Source organism: Taurulus bubalis (genome assembly GCF_910589615.1).
Source record: "Taurulus bubalis genome assembly, chromosome: 18".
Taxonomy (NCBI): domain Eukaryota; kingdom Metazoa; phylum Chordata; class Actinopteri; order Perciformes; family Cottidae; genus Taurulus; species Taurulus bubalis.
The window spans coordinates 11,820,218-11,838,927 of NC_136606.1; the positions used below are offsets into that span (position 1 = coordinate 11,820,218).

The 18,710-nt window shown below is 41.8% G+C and overlaps 1 protein-coding gene across 1 annotated transcript in view; it reads right to left on the bottom strand.

Moving 5' to 3' along the window:
• mtrr (5-methyltetrahydrofolate-homocysteine methyltransferase reductase) overlaps positions 1–18,664 on the bottom strand; it is a gene marked incomplete at its 5' end in the record, with an annotated part of 24,510 nt that extends 5,846 nt beyond the window's left edge. The window contains 12 exons of the mRNA XM_079233937.1: positions 1,328–1,420; positions 5,822–5,940; positions 6,585–6,765; positions 9,888–9,930; positions 14,167–14,347; positions 16,477–16,565; positions 16,792–16,948; positions 17,060–17,173; positions 17,256–17,772; positions 17,891–18,008; positions 18,183–18,336; positions 18,521–18,664. Of these exons, the coding sequence (XP_079090063.1) occupies positions 1,328–1,420; positions 5,822–5,940; positions 6,585–6,765; positions 9,888–9,930; positions 14,167–14,347; positions 16,477–16,565; positions 16,792–16,948; positions 17,060–17,173; positions 17,256–17,772; positions 17,891–18,008; positions 18,183–18,336; positions 18,521–18,664 (1,910 nt within the window). The remainder of the gene's footprint in view (positions 1–1,327; positions 1,421–5,821; positions 5,941–6,584; positions 6,766–9,887; positions 9,931–14,166; positions 14,348–16,476; positions 16,566–16,791; positions 16,949–17,059; positions 17,174–17,255; positions 17,773–17,890; positions 18,009–18,182; positions 18,337–18,520) is intronic.
• Between the last annotated feature and the right edge of the window lie 46 nt (positions 18,665–18,710).

The window sequence follows — 18,710 nt, forward strand, 5'->3', positions numbered from 1 at the left end:
CCAGGCATTACATTTACTGTACTTTTAGTGAAATCCAACAGAGATCAATGCAGGCAGGCAATTCAACTGCAGGTATGCTGTTCTTATTCCGCTAACCTATTTAAATTTGACGACAACTCTTCACGGGTGGCTCATAAAACTAAGACTAAACGCTTTGGTCAACACTGTGGAGGCGTTCATCAGAGAAGCCCACACTGTGAGCACACCAGCTCACAGCACCTGGCTGGTGTATTACGAAGGGATAGAGGAAGCAAAGGGGAACAAACAACATCCTCTGTGATCTATTCTCATGTGATTAGGGATGCTAATCCATTCCAACTATGTTGTCCTGAAAAAGAACTCGCTCACCGCACCACCATTGAGTTCATGCGTGCTGCTGATTCTAGCATTAGCCGATCAATTAGTTTGTAGTCGAGAGAAAGTGAAGCCCAAAAAAATTATCAGAGCGATGATCTAGTCACAGGCTGATGTCAGCGTACAATGATTTAACCTGGAAACCATGCCGATGAGAGCACAGAGGGAACCACATCAGTGAAGTCGTGGGCTGTAAAAACCCAAAAAACGTAGCCAAAGGATGCTAAACAGAGCTGAAGCTGTGAGTTCATCACTAGTGATCCCTTTGGCTTTAACAATACACGCTGAAAGATTTCATGAGAAATTTGCTAGTGTCTGAGCGTTGGATTTAAAAAAGAAAAGTCTTTCAGAACCCAACCACAATTTAAAAAAAGTCACATAACTTATCTGCAACTACCTGCCTTGAGTCACAATCAAAGACAAGGCAACAAGATGCAACTATTCCCTTTTACTGATCGGTGAAGATCAATCTGGCTCTGTGTGTCCGTTTTCTTTCCATATAATCAGGGCACTTAAAACCAATGTTACAAATGCAGCAACAATAAGGAAGTGAACCAGGTCCGTATTCATCCGCTGAGTGAATAAAGTGTCTCCCTTGAGCACAAAAAGAAAAGAAAAAAAAGCATGGAAAAAGAGCGCTTGGCTTAAAATGAACAGAAATTGTTAATTAAATCGTAAGCAATTATTTATGAATGACAATTAAAGTCAACTAAAGATTTATGATCGTGACAGCCCTACTGATAACACATCCTTGTGCTGAGTGTCCACAATGTGGACAAAGAACCTGCATTGTGAATACAGATAGCGTGATTCAATATGTAATATTCAGTGGCCAGGTGAAGAGGGATGTAGGTATGGAGTACAGTACATCTGACTCACGAAAGGTCAAACGGAGTATGTATAGAATATGTCAATAAATGAGTGTACGCGCTCTGTGAATAACCAGACAACTGAAAAAAGAAACACAGCTCACCTGAAAAGGTAGTCTCCGTCTCTGTGGCGACAACCAAAGAACAGCCAGGTCTCGCCAAATACGGCCTCGGGTTTTTCCTTCCTCTCCTGCTCTCTGAAAGTCAAACAACGAACGTTAGCAGTCAATCAATACCAACAGCGGACCAGACCAGATGGAGGAGAGGGAGTCCTTCCTCACAGCAGAGGTTAAAGAAGAGTAGTGACACCATTAAGCACCGTCTGCAATGACAGTACACCGAGTGCCAAAATTACCTAATGCACGAAAACGACTGTGCGTGTTGCAGCGAGGGCATTAAATGTATTATTAAATTGCATTCAAACAGAAGGATGGAGCCCATCACTATAAACAGTTACTGAAAATTGAACTAGGGCTCGCGCTTTCTGTGTGGGTGTTTGTGTTTCGCGTGTGCGTCCAACTTTGCTCGACTGCAAAAGAACGGCTCCAGCAAAAGTGATTCCTCTTGTGGCTTGGGAGTTTGGCGAAGCTCCCAGAATCCTTTGCCGGCAATGGCAACGCAGCGGCACAAAGCGGCTCTGAAGATGCCGGTATCTGTGCCGCGCACCTGCTGCAAAGGTGACAGCTCTCTCCCAGATAACAATTGACCCCCAACCTTTCATGATGCCATCAGTCAGGTGACTCTCCAAAGAGCCCGGCATTATCTGTTACCCCCCGTCTGGAGGGAGGGGGAGGGGGGATGAGAGAAGAGAGACGGGTGTTGAGGTGAGCGACCACGACGAGGGGCGGAGGAATACCACAGAGAGGCATTGAGACTGGGCCCTTTGTGCTGCGCTGCTGCACTCTGAGGATAAGGTGCTGCTTCCCCTAAACAGCACCCTTTGCTATTCACCAACAGACTGAATCGTGCTTTGTGTTTTTCAGCAGTCACAAAATGTCAGCCAACTCTTATGCAAGGTGGAGCTATATGGTGCATAAAAAGGAAGAGTTAACACGCTGCTTTATTGCCGAAATGATGAAAGTCCATGAATTGATCAGTTTGAGAAACAGAAACAATTAAATATCCCCTCCAGACAGGTTTCAACACATACAGATGCTCTGCTTTGCATTATTATTTGTGCCTGGTTCTGTGATTTATTTTTGTTTTTATAGTAAAAACCAGTGGACACAAGACTTCTCCTGCGTCACTAAAACTCCATCCCGCCATCTTCAACTCAGTTTTAAGGTGAGTACAGAGAGACTTTACCCCTTCGGCAAAAATGTGGACTGAAAATAAAGTTGAATTATTGTGTTCCAGTTGGAAGAAATTGCCAAACAAGTTTCCTTTCACACTAATGCTTCTTGAAGACACATCATCAGAAATGAAGATCTGTGGGAGAAAACAAACAAGGGAGAGCCAGAAACAGCTGGAGGAGGTCAATAGGCAGGTGGAGAACAATTGTGGATGACCTGTGCTCCACTCGGAAAGAAAGGGGTTAAGCAAGCCAAAGCTGAAATTACAATTTCCCTGTTTTCTGACATTTTATAGACTAAATGATTGATATATTTATCAAACATATTTTGACGATGATCAGATAAGTATAGAGCTACAACAAACCATCGATAATGGAGCTTTAGAAAAGAATATCAATGCAAAAGTCAGATTATAAATACTAAAAGCTTCCTCATTAATTAAATCAGAAGTTGACGGGTTGATAAAAAAAGCCTTGCAGTTTGTTTGAACCTTGGGTCCGTGACTGTGGTCCAGCAACAGAGCCGTCTGGCCGACTCGATCCAAACGCTCAGATCCCATCCATTAGCATCCTGGACGAGATTCTTCTGATCTGCAAACAGCCTCAAGTAAACTCATTTTAGTGGGCTCGTCTCTCTCCTCTCACCGCCTGCCCTGCAGGGATCAATACCAATATGAAAAAACCTGGATTCCATTCTGAGTAGACCACACCGGCGCCTTTCTCTGAATACAAATCACATCACATACCCACACTATAGCCGCCTGCAATACAATCCCAGAGGGAAGGCAGAATCTACAGAGCACTCAGTTTGGGGTCGAAATCAGAGGCGGTTGCCTTTCAGTGCCATTCAAATGAACAGCGGGAGCGGGAGACTGCAAGGAATGCTGGGGTGAAGAATTGGTAAACATCCCAATTATCTCATATCTTTCATCCGTTTCACTTGCAGATCTGTGCTGAGTAGCTTTTTAGGCATAAAAATACAACTAGAACAAAAACAAAAGCCTAATACAACAACAGCTTGAGGCTTAATCACTGAAATTACATTGCAGAATTACAGCCACACACATTCAACGTGCTGAATTCTGAATGTTTTCATAATACGGGACAATGCCGAGTAGCAAGATGCTGCAGCCTAATTGGAATCAGCTGTCTGGTTAGACAGATAAATAGGAGCTCAATATTTGTTCACACAAACTTTAATAAAAGTTGTCATAGTGACGGTGCCAAGTATTCCTGCTGGCAACCGTAAATATTAAACGGTGCAAGCTGACTTTTTTTTCAAAAGAAAAGCTTGTTAGAGCTGTTCAGGAGATTAAGGCGAACCACTCAGTTAAAATACAATATTTGTTTAACTGTCACTGCTCCCAGCTAAATAGAGAAACACTGAAAATCACATTCTCCATAAAATCCTTCCAAAGCAATCAATACTGAGGGAAGGGGGGTGATCGTATTAAAATCTCCCGCGCCTCTGACCTTTAGAGACGCTTCTTCTGCTTGTTACCAGTGCTACAAATGATTTTCAGAACCAAATCGATTAACAGTGGGGTGGAAGGGCGGGGTGGGAAGCTTCAAGTGTCTCCATGTTGTGTTGTTGCTTTTCGGGCCTCGAGGCAGATACGGCGTCCCGTTGACAAACTAGTGATTGTTATCTCTGATCACAGCGCAGCGTCAGCCACCGAGGCTTTGTTTGGAATCTCAAGTTATTCTGTACAACGCTGCCCACCATGACGGCTTTCTAGAACCCTCCAGCAAAGTACGCAGCTGGGCAGGGGAGAAGATGAGAGACACGGAGAGGGAGAAACGACTGAGGAGACTGTCGAGCTGAGTCACATGACATTATACTCTCACAGAAAACTCTCTATTTTTTTTATTACAATAAGCACTGAACTCTGCATTGATGCATTTGACAAGGGGTTGCCGTTGCAAAATTAATCAAGGTCTGAACATTTAGCTTGCTCGAACAGACCGGTCTGCAAGGACAAACTATGAACAGATGTGTATTGTGATATCTTAGATTTTAAAAGAGCAATGTTTGGACGCCACAGTGAGCTTTAAAGTAAGACCGATATGTTCATGTTACTGCATCACACCAGAGTACTGTCCCTCTGGCTCAACCTTGATCATCAAGAAGTGAAGTCTGTCTGCAAGCGGTGTGACGGTCAGTCCAAAAAAAAAAAAGAGAAAAGTGGGCCATCTTCAGTGCTCCTGCATCCCAAAGGCACAAACACCTCTCGACCCACATGACCACTCATCCTCCCCGAAATCTGCTGCAGAAAATTTCACCACCGTGTCACTTCTCAGAGCAATCACCTTCTGATGCCACCCGCCACAACAGAGCAGACGTCCAGGGAATTTAGAGACAATTGGAGTTGACTGGGGCATAACCCCATTTATACAAAGCCACCCAAGAGTTAGACATGTCAATCTGACTACCAAGGCCCTACTCCGCTTTCTAGAAAGTCCTGGAGGCTGTGGGTTCAACACACAGGCATCAGCTTCAGTCACATTAAATCCTTCCGACAGGTCATCATCTTGCAATTTTGATTCAGCCATCAATTCCGAACGTCAGAAAATTAAACAAAATGTCACGTTTTCTCCCAAATGATAGAACCTTGGGAGGATTTACGGGTATAAGAAGCTGGACAGAAGTACAGCACACTCAGGTCACAGTCAATATCCTCACACCAGCTCATCAGCAATTACAAGGGATGATTTACTCCAACAACGTAGCCACCACCTACTGGGCTTTTTATTTCCAAATCAATAACACTCCATCTGATGCTTTGACTCTTGGCTCTTCATTACAGGCCGTGTCATAAAACTTGTGCATCTGAGACGGCTTAATTTATTCCTGTTGAGACGAGTGAAGCATCTGAAATAATCCCCTACGTGATCACGGTCTTGGCCGGCAGATTTATAATGCCTTATGAGATGTAAATGGCGTGGATGTTTTTTGGCTTTGAGTAGGGTCTCATTTAATTGTCTCAGCAGATTACTCAAAAAACATGCATAGATGATGCGCACTTAACATCATTTGAACACTGCGGATATTAATTACTGGCTGCAGAATTTTAGCTGGAGTAATCTGCATGCTGCTGATGCTTGACATGAACATGTAGCTGACCTACTTCAGCAACTTATCTTGTAACATGTTTAACATTGGCAGGATCAAGTACGTTACCACGTGCACGTGACGGAGACATTTGCAAAAGGGGGAAATCTTAATACCAACCACGTCTGTTTTACTTGATAAAAATGTTACTTATTTTGATAAAAGAAAGTATTTTAGTTATAACATTTGCATTACCTTTGCTGAAGGAAGCCAATGAAGGGGGCAACTCCTGTCCCGGGTCCGACCATTATGAAGGGCGCCGACAGGTCAGAGGGAGGCCGGAAGGAGCAGTTTGGTCTCAAACTCACATGGATCTACAGTCAGAGGTCATTAGCAAGCATTTAAAATAATGAGAGTAATTACAACAAAGCTGAGAAGCCACTGTGGGCAGACCAATCTATTAATTGATCTACTTAATATTCCAAGACATACTAATAGGGAAAGCTCATGAGCTCCATAGAGTCTGTGGAAGAAAGGATTTACTTGCTTTAATTTTAATTATGTACACACTCTCACACTTTTTTTTTCATCCCACATTAAAAGTGAGTTTCTAGAGCTGCCTAAGACATGTCGTAGAAACGGGTTGACTCCAGAATACCTGGAATTCAGCAGCTTGCTTACATTTGTCTTCCACTCTACTCAACAACCTCTTGAGCTGTAATATTTGAAGCAGAATGGGCAGTCTAGCTGGCATCTTTGTTTTAGCCAAACTCAAGAAAAAGAAGGGATGTCAAAAATTAGGTGGAGCAGGATTTCAACCTAGCCAGGAGGGCTATATGCATTTATTTTCTCCCTATGATTGCAGTGGGTTGCAACTAGTACAGCACCTGAACACTTGTTCCTGCAAAGAAGAGCTTATCAACCGTGGCCAAGAAATATATCAGCCAGGCCCAGGACCAAGAGTTCACAGATTTGCACAATCCAGTTTCAGCTCTCCGGTTTCCAGTGTACTCGTTACCTTTGGCAGAGCAGGGCTGCTGGAGGATTCATCCTTCTCAGGGAAAAACAGGACAGGATTGATGAGGTCAAACAGCCAACCGGTACACAAGCCTCGCCTCCCCGCAGGCCGCCCAGAGCATGCTGGGAACTCCACCACGTTGAAGACAAAATGAAGCTTTCCTGGGTGCCTAAGACAGGAGCTATAGAGACGGGACCACAGAGAGTTTTAGATGGAGGACGACAAGACAGAAGGAAGCAATAGTGTGTGTGCAAGGCATACAGACAGTGACAAGCATAGAGATACGCAGAGAAAAGTGAACAAGAGAGCGACATACATAAAGAAGCAAGGGCAGACCAGAGAGGCACAGGCATTACGAGGGAGCATACATTCTCAGGAATAGACAACAATGCTCCAAGTGACTCACAGACCACCTTTCGAAAAATATAATGAAAAAAGCGGATCAAAGTATGCTGTACATAGACATCTGATGTGATGTGACAACTACAAATATGGACATGTGCTACATCATGATCTACACCGGTGGTTTCTCTAAAGTAGCCCCACAGAACTGTCAGATGAGCTCAAGGACCCTCCATCAAAACTTAGCAGTCACGTTCTTTCAATGGAATTTTTAACGTTGCGTTATATAAAAGTGGATATCGTTACATTATCTTTTTTGTATACAATTTAATTGTCAATGGTTAGGTTGGTTTGGTCAAGATAGCATTTGTACTACCCACTATTTATCCAATTATTTTTCAGGATAAATGGTGCAATGCATTATACATAGCCTATACTAATAATTCCTTCATATATATATATATATATATATATATATATATATATATATATATATATATCCATCCATCCATCCATTTTCAACCGCTTATCCGGGGTCGGGTCGCGGCGGCAGCAGGTTCAGCAGGCCGACCCAGACTTCTCTCTCACCCGCATTTTCCAGCTCATTCTGGGGGACCCCAAGGCGTTCCAAGGCCAGCCGGGAGATATAATCCCTCCAGCGTGTCCTCGGTCTTCCCCGGGGTCTCCTACCAGTTGGAGGTGCCTGGAAAACCTATAATGGGAGGCGTCCAGGAGGCATCCTGACTAGATGCCCGAACCACCTCAGCTGACTCCTTTCGACACGAAGGAGCAGCGGCTCGACTCCAAGCTCCCTCCTGATGTCCGAGCTCCTTACCCTATCTCTAAGGGTGAGCCCGGCCACCCTACGGAGGAAGCTCATTTCGGCCGCTTGTATCCGAGATCTCGTTCTTTCGGTCACGACCCAGAGTTCGTGGCCATAGGTGAGGGTTGGAACGTAGACCGACCAGTAAATGGAGAGCGTTGCCTTCCGGCTCAGCTCCCTCTTCACCAAGACGGACCGGTACAGCGCCTGTTTTACAGCTGCAGCCGCACCGATCCGCCTGTCGATCTCCCGCTCCACCTTACCCTTACTCGTGAACAAGACCCCGAGATACTTGAACTCCTTCGCTTGGGGTAGGCCACACTTTTTTTTCTGCCTTTTTTTATTATTAGACTGTAGTAAATAACATTGTGCATTGTGGTTTGTGATGATGAGATATATATATATATATATATATATATATATATATATATATATATATATATATATATATAGATAGAGAGAGAGAGAGAGAGATTAGCGAGATATATTAGATAGAATATACATATAGAACAAGAAACCAACTAAAATAGAAGTATCCCTGGTTGGGAATAACTGATCTACACAATGACGTCTGCTTGTTCCTCGCCGAAAAAAATACTGCTGAGGATTAAAAAAAAATAACTTCCTGTCTGTCTAGCTTCAATAAAACTGCCTCTCCCTCCTCTCCGTTCCAATCTTAACTGCCGACTGAAGAACTCTCACGCTCTCTCATCCTTCACTCTCCAGTTCCTGTGGGCCACTGGAGACCTCTATTGACCACAGCATCAATAATGCAGGCCTCTAATGTCTCTCCACCATCTGATAAACTACAGCCACCATCTCTCCTGTCCCGTTCCCTGTCTCTCCATACACACACACACACACACACACATGCACGCACGCGCGCGCACACACACACACAACTAATGAGAGGAGCAAAGACGTTTTGACATAACGTTGCTTTTCCATGTGAGCTTTGAAAAACTAATGGGTACTAGCTTAACAGGAAGAGCAGATCAATGACCGGCTAAGGCTAAAGGTCACACTACATTTACAGTGCATTACTTTTTTTAGCACATATCCCCCTATAATTAAATAAAAGCAAACATAACATGTACTACAATGTTTACAGTCTGACATAGAGAATCCATGACAGGCTTGAGACAGATACATATACACAAACAAATAATTGATAATAAATTAAAATAACAACTTTATCAAATGCCACATGCTGTAATCTGAAAGCTCAGTCTGCAAAAGAGCAGATCTCCAGTGGACAGCAATGCATTTCCTCACTGCCAATAGTGAAATATGTTTTATCATGTAAACTTGATCTGGTCTATAAAGGAATGAATACCAGACCAACAAATATGCTTGAAACTGCCCCTTTTCATCCAAAAGCACCAACATAAAAACAGCATTTCACCAATAATCGTATGCATCTTCTTCTTGGTACAGTATAATACATCCTCTGCAAGTCGTAAATGATATATCTACTCCTCTGTGTACAATTCATTGTGCATTTTCTGGATTTTCGGATGTTTTTGTAATAAATGCTATGTGATTTTCAGATATATTCTTTCAATCTTCTCCAGCATCAAGAATGCAATCCAGTGTGTAAGAAGGCAGCACTGTCAGAGGCTCCTGAGTGGGTATTTTAAAATATCTAAACAAATAAGCGGAGGGGTGTTCATATTTCTGTTGCAGTTGCATAAATGATAAAAGAGTTCCATCTTCAAATAAATGAGATGAATCAATTATTCCCTTCGCGTGCCATAATTGAAACCTCATCATTACAAAGAGATAGAAAAGGAGAATTTGACAGAGCAATTCACTGCTCATTGCAAACTTTTGAAAACCCAAATACTGTTTAGAATCACCAGTGGTGAGTGGTCAGTTTTGTGGATTCTTCAACTCTAAAATTAGGCACGTTATAATTCACAGAGAAACACATCCAATGTGTCTTTCTCCATGAATTGTCTGTGTATTTGTACAATGTCTTAATCTTATTGTGCAGCTGGGAGACACCAGTAAAATGAGGAAGCCTCTCCGACAATGTGGTGCGAATAAGACACAGACATGCACGTGTTATTCCAAATAAGCATTGCTATAGAAGCAGAAATAATGAAGCATCCATTCAATATTTGTTGTCACCTTACCTGGCTGCTGAATAAGGCCTGGGCTGCAGTTTCGGCAAATGCTCTGAAAGGCAAGCAAAACTGTCAATCATCCAGCTGTATCGCTTTTGATTTTGTTCCACAGACACCCGTGACAGAGACCAGACAAAATGAGTGAAAGTCATCTCGGCCCATTGAGACGTCCTACCTACCAATCTATCCACAGTAACCCCCCCTCCGCCACCCAAGTCGCAGTCTTGTTTCTAGGACACACTTCTATATTTATGAAATTACAAACTCAGGGTTATGGAATCCCAAGTGTCCAGATGTGGAGCCAGTAGGAAACAGATTGCTTATGCAGACCTGATTTCAATGCCAGGCATGAAGGTGCCCTCTTTGGGGTAATGTGCAGTATACTTTGAAATTGTGATAATGTGTCAGAGAAATAAGGAAAACTTTTAAGAGTGAGAGTCAACTTTTAACCTGGCAGCCCCAAGATTTGACATTCGCTACTCTTTGACCACTGCCAACCATTAGACGTGGGCAAAAAGAGTGATGGAGACTTGCGTGATGTACTTGCTATCTACTCTCCTACACTTCATTTGCATCTCCGAGGAAAACCCTGGAAAAGTAAATATGAACCAGCTTAGGCCTTATAATAACACATTTTCTGCTAAATTGCTTGGGAAAGACAAACAGCTGGACTACATCTGCTCTCGCCTCTTTTTCTGGATCCCTCTCTGACATCTAAACAGCTCAGGGTGTTCGCGAGACAGCTCCGCAATTTGACGTCCATTCCATCTCTTTGAGCGGAGAGGTTCTCTTTTTTTTCTTCTTTTTTTAATGATGATACATGAAACACTTTAAAAGAAAGCATCGGCCTTGGCCAAACAGCAGCCTTCTACGAAACATTAATTCAGATTCTTTCAGATACATAAAACAACAAATAACCGGCTCAAGGATTAACACTCCATTTTTAGAGCCTAATGACATATAAACTAAATTAAAAGTGCATTCCTCTAGGATGATACAATAGGGATATGTTGTTTATGATTTATCTACATAAGAAAGACCTTTGCCTGCCCAGTAGAGTTATGTTGTTAAACTAGACCGTATGTCAAGCTGGAAAAAAAGAATAGCAGAGGCTATGTTCACGGGGCAATCTCAACGATTCTTTAAGGACAGAGTTCATATATTAAACATTTAAGTTAGCCGGCTGCTTTGAGAAAGCCTCAGAGATGAAGAAAAAGGCCTTTATCAGGATATTCTTTAGCAGAGAAATATACTATTCACCAAAATACAGAAGTATATACAATATGTGATGTTTTTACAAAGATGCCGTGTTATATATTTAATATAATAATCCCATGTGTGATTATTATATTATGGACAAATGTTTGTCATAACTTGATAAAAACTTTACAAATTTTTTTTTTTTCAGAAAAAAAAATTAAACTGAGCTAAGACTACACAATGGCCTTGCTTTGTTATAATATATATGCTTGTGCTGTAAATAGTACTCCAATTATTATTCTAATAATGAAAACAACAGGGAGGATTAAAAAAATCCTTTATGTTTTCAACATTTCTGGAAAAGAAAAAAAGAGGAGGAAGTAATCACCTTAAGGACAAAATATGTTTGTCCCAGCCAGCCAGCCAGCCAGCCAGCCAGCCAGCCAGCCAGCCAGCCAGCAGCCAGCCAGCCAGCCAGCCAGCAGCCAGCCAGCAGCCAGCCAGCCAGCCAGCCAGCCAGCCAGCCAGCCAGCCACACCATCAGCACCCAATGGAAAGACACACGTCTCCATCAGGCGGTGTATCATATACATTAACACAATCCTCCGCAGCTGCACGGTGTTGGAGTTTCTATCACAGAGTGACAGCACATGTCCGAAACAGAGGACAATCAATCCCTCATCTCCCATCACTGCACCATGATGATACTGCTGGCAGATACAAAGGATATATCACTTTTAAAGCCTCCGAGTGCAGAGCAGCTTTTTTTGTTGCAGTGAGTGGATTGAGGATACATCTTAAAAATATATATATTGCAAAAAAAGGGTGTCTGTTCCCAAAAAAAAAATACAGTCCCAGGGTCCCTGCTATGTTTTCCGAAATTATCATTTTCAGGGGTATCATCGATCATACTGCACAACAATATAATCTATTCCATCTCAAAAGTCTCTCTGCGCTGCAATTTATATGCAGAGGTACCATTTTAGTCAGAAAAAAATGATAGCAATGGGGTTGAACATAAAAGTTATGCTTCTTTCGATAGATGGATCATTTTGTTGGCTGCAGATGGAATTAGGGAGGTTGTTGGCATTAAAGCATTAAGAATAATTCTCCTTGCGAAGATTTTGTTTGTCTTTTGATGATAGCCTACAAATGCTAATTTCAAGTTACTTCTGAGAAAAGGGCCTGCATGCTGGCATAATATTATATCTTATATGAGTAAAGTTGGAATATATGTGACATGCACTGCGTTCTCTGTGACCGGGAAACTTTAAATTTCAAGCTTTTTTATTAGGAAGGGAGGAACTGTCCTTTCGGGATACAGACACACATTCACTTTACTTTCTTCCACAGGTCACAATAAAGCTAAAGAGGAAAAACTGCGCCCTGTTAAAGTTTTATTTGAGCCTTAAGCAGTAAAGTAAATTGAAAAAGATCCTCATGTCCAGTATTCAGCTCTCTGGGGCAATGACCCCAAAGTTTTCATCTGACACACGCTGTGAAACAATGGAACATATAACAAGAGCACTGACTCTGGGAAGCAGGTATCTTTCTCAGTTTATACCCAGCATGCACTTGGCCAAAGACATCTGGGCTTAGATGCATCTCTCCTCATTATTTATAACAGCATAAACTCTGATCAGCAAACACCTCCCCTTCGGGTCGGGGTAATGAACCAAGAATAGTGCAAAAATGCAGCAGTGTGCTTTACAAGTGACACACAGAGTCAGAGTTGACCATTAAGCAATGATCAAACTGATCCAAACTGAGCCGGCGCGTTTGTGCCCTTGCAAAGCTCACTGGCTCACCCTGTGCTCCAAATAACAGCTGTTGCCCTGAAGGCTACATTTTTCACGAGGGCACGATCGGCGCGATTCCCAATTTCTGCATCAGTTCACCACTGAAAAAGGTGCTGTGGTTGGCAAATAGGCCAAAAATAACTGACATTGGGGAAGGCCAAGAGCTGTGACACAGCTGTTTTAGAGGACAACTCAACTTGTATGTAAAGCTGTAGCCAACTAATTTCACTGTCTGGTAAGTTTCAGTCAAAGCTTATTAGATCTATACTGAATGACCGTCCAACTATCTTAATGAGCTAGGAACACTTATTAGTCTTCTGCCAATAGTTGGCTTTAAAGAAAAGGGTGACAACCGCAAAAAAAGATAAATATTATTAGCGTGGAGGGAAATTATGAGTAAACTGAGAAAATATCAATTGACTTGCAGCTATAATACAGCCATTATATTCACAGGAAATGTGACACAAAAATGATATTGGAGCTACATGAATTTAAAATGAGACAAGGAAACGAGATGATCCTTTGGGGAGCCCTCTGATGTACACGCTCTGACCATTCCGTATAATTAAATGCTCTCACAAAATCAGCCTTGAGACTGGGCTCATAAATCTTTACTGGGGCTACAGTGACCCCTACTGGATGAAAAGGATCCCGACAGATAAATCTACATACCTGAAAAATATGTGTAAATACAGAAGGTACTCTCGACATAAGCCGAGATCTTTGTCAAATATAAATTAATATTTCTGGGGTATATTATCCCATTGATATTTTGTACAGGTGCACTCTAAATCCCAATCTCGTGTCAATCACTGTAATTCCCCATTTGCTTCGGGCGACATGAAAGCCTGGATAAATAAATGTGAATGTATTATAATAATAATTCTATAAAAAACTGTTGAAAAACTGTTGGTCCAGAAGGATCAAAACGTTGGTATGATCAATAAATTGTTATGCTGAGCGAGAGCAGCGTGTGTGTGTGTGTGATCCTCTTTTCTCAAAAAACTTCTTTTTTTTTTATGTGCCAGAAATGTGCCCTGTTTTTCTCATTAGTATCTGGATAAATGTTATGCATAAAATGTACCCATTTAACTATGTGACATGAAGATTAGAAGACAAATGGTAAAAGAAAAACAATTATGTGATATTTGATCAGATTGTGTCACATTGGTGGTTCTCACATTATGCAATACATCTCACGAATGTTTTATACCCCGATTATCATGGACTCAGAGAACTTGGGACCTCACGACTCACTAACTGAGATGGATAACAGCAGGCAGTCTGACCTATGAGGAGGCTGAGAGGAGGCGAGCAGGACGGGAAGGCTGTCAGAAGCTCCAAGACGCTGAGGCTGCAGTCTCTCACGTACTGGTTGTAGTCCGCGTTGCCTTGTCTGCTGCAGAGCTCCTGCAGTCTCCTCTTCTGCACGCCGTCACCCGTATGCTCCACCAGCGCTCGCACAAACACCTGACAGAGAGACGGGCATCAGAGGTCAAGTCACTTGAAGTTACTTTGCACCTCCGTCAGAGACGATGGTCATGATTTTTTTTCTGACTCGTGTTTCCATTTACAACTGTAAAAATAAGAAGCATTTAAAGACATTTTCAAATGCTGAAGAAGGGAAAGACTGCAGCTTATATAAAAGCCAAGTCTTTGTTAGTTTTCTAGGTACATGAAGACCTTGATACCAGCTCAATTGTGGAATACAGCCATTTTATTATTCAGTTTCTATCCTCATAAAATTGCCATTTAGTTTTTAAATGAGTGTGAAGCCACTGAGCAATTAGCATTAATCCTTAAACGAATTCATCAAAATCAATTAATGCAATCAATTACTACGTTAAATTTCCTGAAGACAAGCTGCTACTTAGTTGGTATTTCATCAGTTATTGTTAATCTTTTTGGAGACTGATGCAAATTACAGGATTAAAAAGGATAATAAATAGATATTAAAATGGCACTCTGAACAACTTTTGGAGTGATTTTACTTTATTCTGCAACGATGATCCACTCCGATACAGTAATTACAACTTCTGAATATTTGTCATCCTGACTGTTCTGTGAAATTTTGTGAATAATTATAGTTTATAGAGCGCTTTTATGGAGAGATTTATGGCAGTCTTGGAAGAATTATTATCCCCATCTTCCAATTCATACTTTAATGACAGCACTTCAGCACTATTTGAATAGTATAAAGAAATAGCGTCTGATAGTCTGAATAGCTTCAGTAATAACGTTCACGTTTGTCTCAGTAGAAATGGCATTCTAGGTCCTCCAATTTATATCTTTCTCTATTTGATGGCGCGATGAATATTATTGGGAATTGTCCTCACTAAGAGGATGTGGTGATAATCTTTAACAATTTAAAAAAAAAGAAATCAGGCAGTATAAATCTTAGAGGTGCTGTCCCTTCTTCAGCAAAACAGATTAACTGCTTGAATTACACCGACAGGTGTAAAATAAAACTCTTACAGCCTTGTAAGTCTCGAGACAGCAATTTAACCGAAAACAAAAAATAGTTTCAGTCTGTGCACATGTCTTATTTACAGTACAGGATTGAACTGATGGTAGCTGTTGCAATTAAGATGTACTCTATCTTTCTGACTCATTATCAATTTGATATGCAAGGTTGAAACACTTCTCTGATAAAAAAAAAGAAAAAAACATCAGTGCAGAAATCAGGAGCAAGCAACATTTCCCTAATGTCTCTTAAATTACTATACTAACCCAGCAATATCATTTTAGGCTTAATAACTAAATAGAACATGTCTTTTTAAAAAGTGTAGTATGCAGTGTGGCATCATCATGCAAGCGATACTTCGTTATACGTGCTGTGTTGTTTTGTGCTTTAAATCGCTGCTGCATCCGTCTGCTGTGTACAAAGAGCAGTAAACTACTGATGCAGCTCTTGCCAGAGGGAAATGAATGGCTTTCATTTTGGTCAGACTATAATGTTTTTATTAATGCATTTAACTTGCACAATAAAAATCTGGACGAACGTGTAAATAACTTGAGAGATGGAAATCGCAATAGGAGTACACGACGGGGCCAAAAGTTAGCTCCTGTCACTGCAGTAATAGTATTTCAAAGAATGTTGCAAATGTCAGAAATGAACTGAAACTCAAGCACGCCCCATCAGCTGCCAGAAATTAGGCACTGCCAAAGCTCAAGTCTGAGGCCATTTGACATTTCCACACACCAACTGTGTTTTATCTCCATTGGCACAGAGGAGCAGGCAAGTTTGTCATCGTTTCGGTTTAGGGCCGACACTTAGTAAATTCAATCTTGTCTGAGCTTTTCATACCAAACTATGAGTCCCTTTGCAATTCGTCTGGGCCCAGACGTGGTCCTGGCATCGTACCCATACGTCTGTTATCATCAGTAAATCATGGGAATACAAATAATAACAGGAACATTCCTGTCAACATATAATTACTCTTCTTCATAAAATACAATACTTTTCTCCAAGCTTTGACAACAGAAATAAAATGTGTGCTCCAGCTGGAAAATTACAATATCTTATCATGCTGATAACCAGTGTGCCAATGCAATTGACAAAGTAAGGAGCTGTAGTACAATGTCCAGACATGCATTACCTTCTTAGGCACACTTCTGATCTCGAGACACCATGTGAGCAGGTACAGCAGAGAAATGTTCTGGGACATGTAGGATGGCACCTGGGCACCTGTTACCAGAAAGGAGAGAACATGTGGGAATTACCACAGATGTGAACATCACAAACATACGATTCTTTTGGAAAATGCAAACGTGAGTTTGCGATGTGCCGTCATCATTAAAGGAATTGTGTTGTCGGTGCTGTATAACTGTTGGGAATCCCGATGCTATGTTACAATGTTCATTTCAAGAGTACATTGGATGCAAGTTCAAATCAACTGACAGGCACGCTTTACCTTTTTTCTTAGTGTCTTTAAGTAGAGAAATGTGTACTTGATGGTTCCTCTGGTCATGAAGGCCCAATCGGTGGAGCACGTCCTCCACCTCAGTGGCTTTGTTTGGGCAGAACACATCAAACGAATCCCCCGGATGATAGGTCACCATCGGGTGAGCCTAAGAATGAAAGAATAGATCAGTCTTAAATCCAAACTGCAATCAAAATTTATTTGCATTCATTGCAGGTTTAGAAGATTTAAAAAATATACATTATTCTGTCAAACTTACAGACATGTCCAGCTCTAAGAGAACAGCCATCTTGACTGAATCTCCTTTGGTCAGCTGAATTGCCCTGGATAAGGGAGCCGCATGGAGCGTCTCTTTGTTTAACACTCCAACAATCTGAAAGAGAACATTTTTAAGATGAAAGCTGAAATGTGGAACAAACACTGCTTTTTTACTTTCAAGCAGCATCATTCCTCACCAGTTCCACTGAGTCTTCCTCCTGAAGAGAGACCTCAAGGTAGGCAGGAGGCAGAGCAGGAACGTTAAGAGGCGACTCGGACAGCGGCGGGAGGGAGCATGTCAGTGAGGATGCCAATGAAACCTGAGGAACTCCAGCATTCCCGGTCTCTGTCTTCGGTGCTGATGTGGAAACACTGGCAGTACCTTGAGACTGCGACGCCAACACAGAGATCCCTGTAGGAAGAGCTGGCCTGAGATCAGAACCAGCAGTCTGTGTAGCAGGAGCTGAAGATGAAGCAGCAGTTGAAAATTTGGAGACCGTTTCTGCAGACGCTTTGATCGACTCGCAGTTTTGGTGGTCAGTTATTCTCAAGAGGTTCAGTTGGATATGCGGTATGGATGAATCAGGAGTTTCCTTTGGTGAAGCCTCTGCTTCTCCTTTCAAAAAGTCAGCCTTGTCAGAAGCCATTTTTGATAAGGCCCCTTTGATTGCTTGCCACAGTCCGTCAATCCATGGGTCCACAACCACCTCCAGCCTGGAGAGAATAAAGCTCACAAAATTATACACAGCAGTGTAATAAAAAGAGAGGGGGGGTGTATGTCATAGACTGAAATGCTAACAGTTGGATACACTGTATATACTGCAGAACTTACCCTACACCATCATCTGCATATCCTGTCGCATAGAATTGTTTTGCTCCAAGTTCTTGCAAACGACGCTCAATTGTCTTTCCACAGTTGCAGAAATTTGCATAATTTGTGTCTCCTAAAGCTGGAGCAGACAAAGGGAAACAGATGAAGATTTCTCAAGCAACTGTTTGGAAAGTAAACACTGCAGTGCTCCACATTTTAATGAATTGTACTAATATGTTTTGCAAATCAAGTTGCCAATATCAACCGATAGACTGCAAAAGGAGCTTCCTCAGACTGTCGTCATAGAATTTACCTAAAAGTGCATAGCAAAGGTGTTTGTAGTGGTCAGTGGAGAGGGTCTTCTGCTTAATGCGCTTTACAAATTGGAGGGCATTGTCTGGTGGTTCCCCATCTCCAGTCGTAGACACAATAAAGACCACTGGGGCAGTCTCCTTCTCCAAATTGTACTGAAACCAGTCAAATGATTAACCAGTGAGTTGTGTTTCCACTAATCAATGCAAAACAACTCATTACAATGACATCCACTGAATCATCGGGCAGCATCACATTTACTCAGATGTGTTAACGTGAGTCAGCAGAGGCGTTAACAGCTCTGCTTTAAGTTAAATGCTTATCATGTTTGATAGCTACCTTCTCGTTGTGGCTCAAGCAACTGAGCTCAGCAACCAGTCCATGCTCCTCTGCCACCTCAGCTATTCCTTCAGCGAGGGACTCGGCTTGACCTTTCTGAGATCCGTAGAGAACTACAAAGCGAAGCTTCACTTCACAGGGCATACTAGAGAATTCAGAAAAACAACTACATTTGTAGATTTACATATTA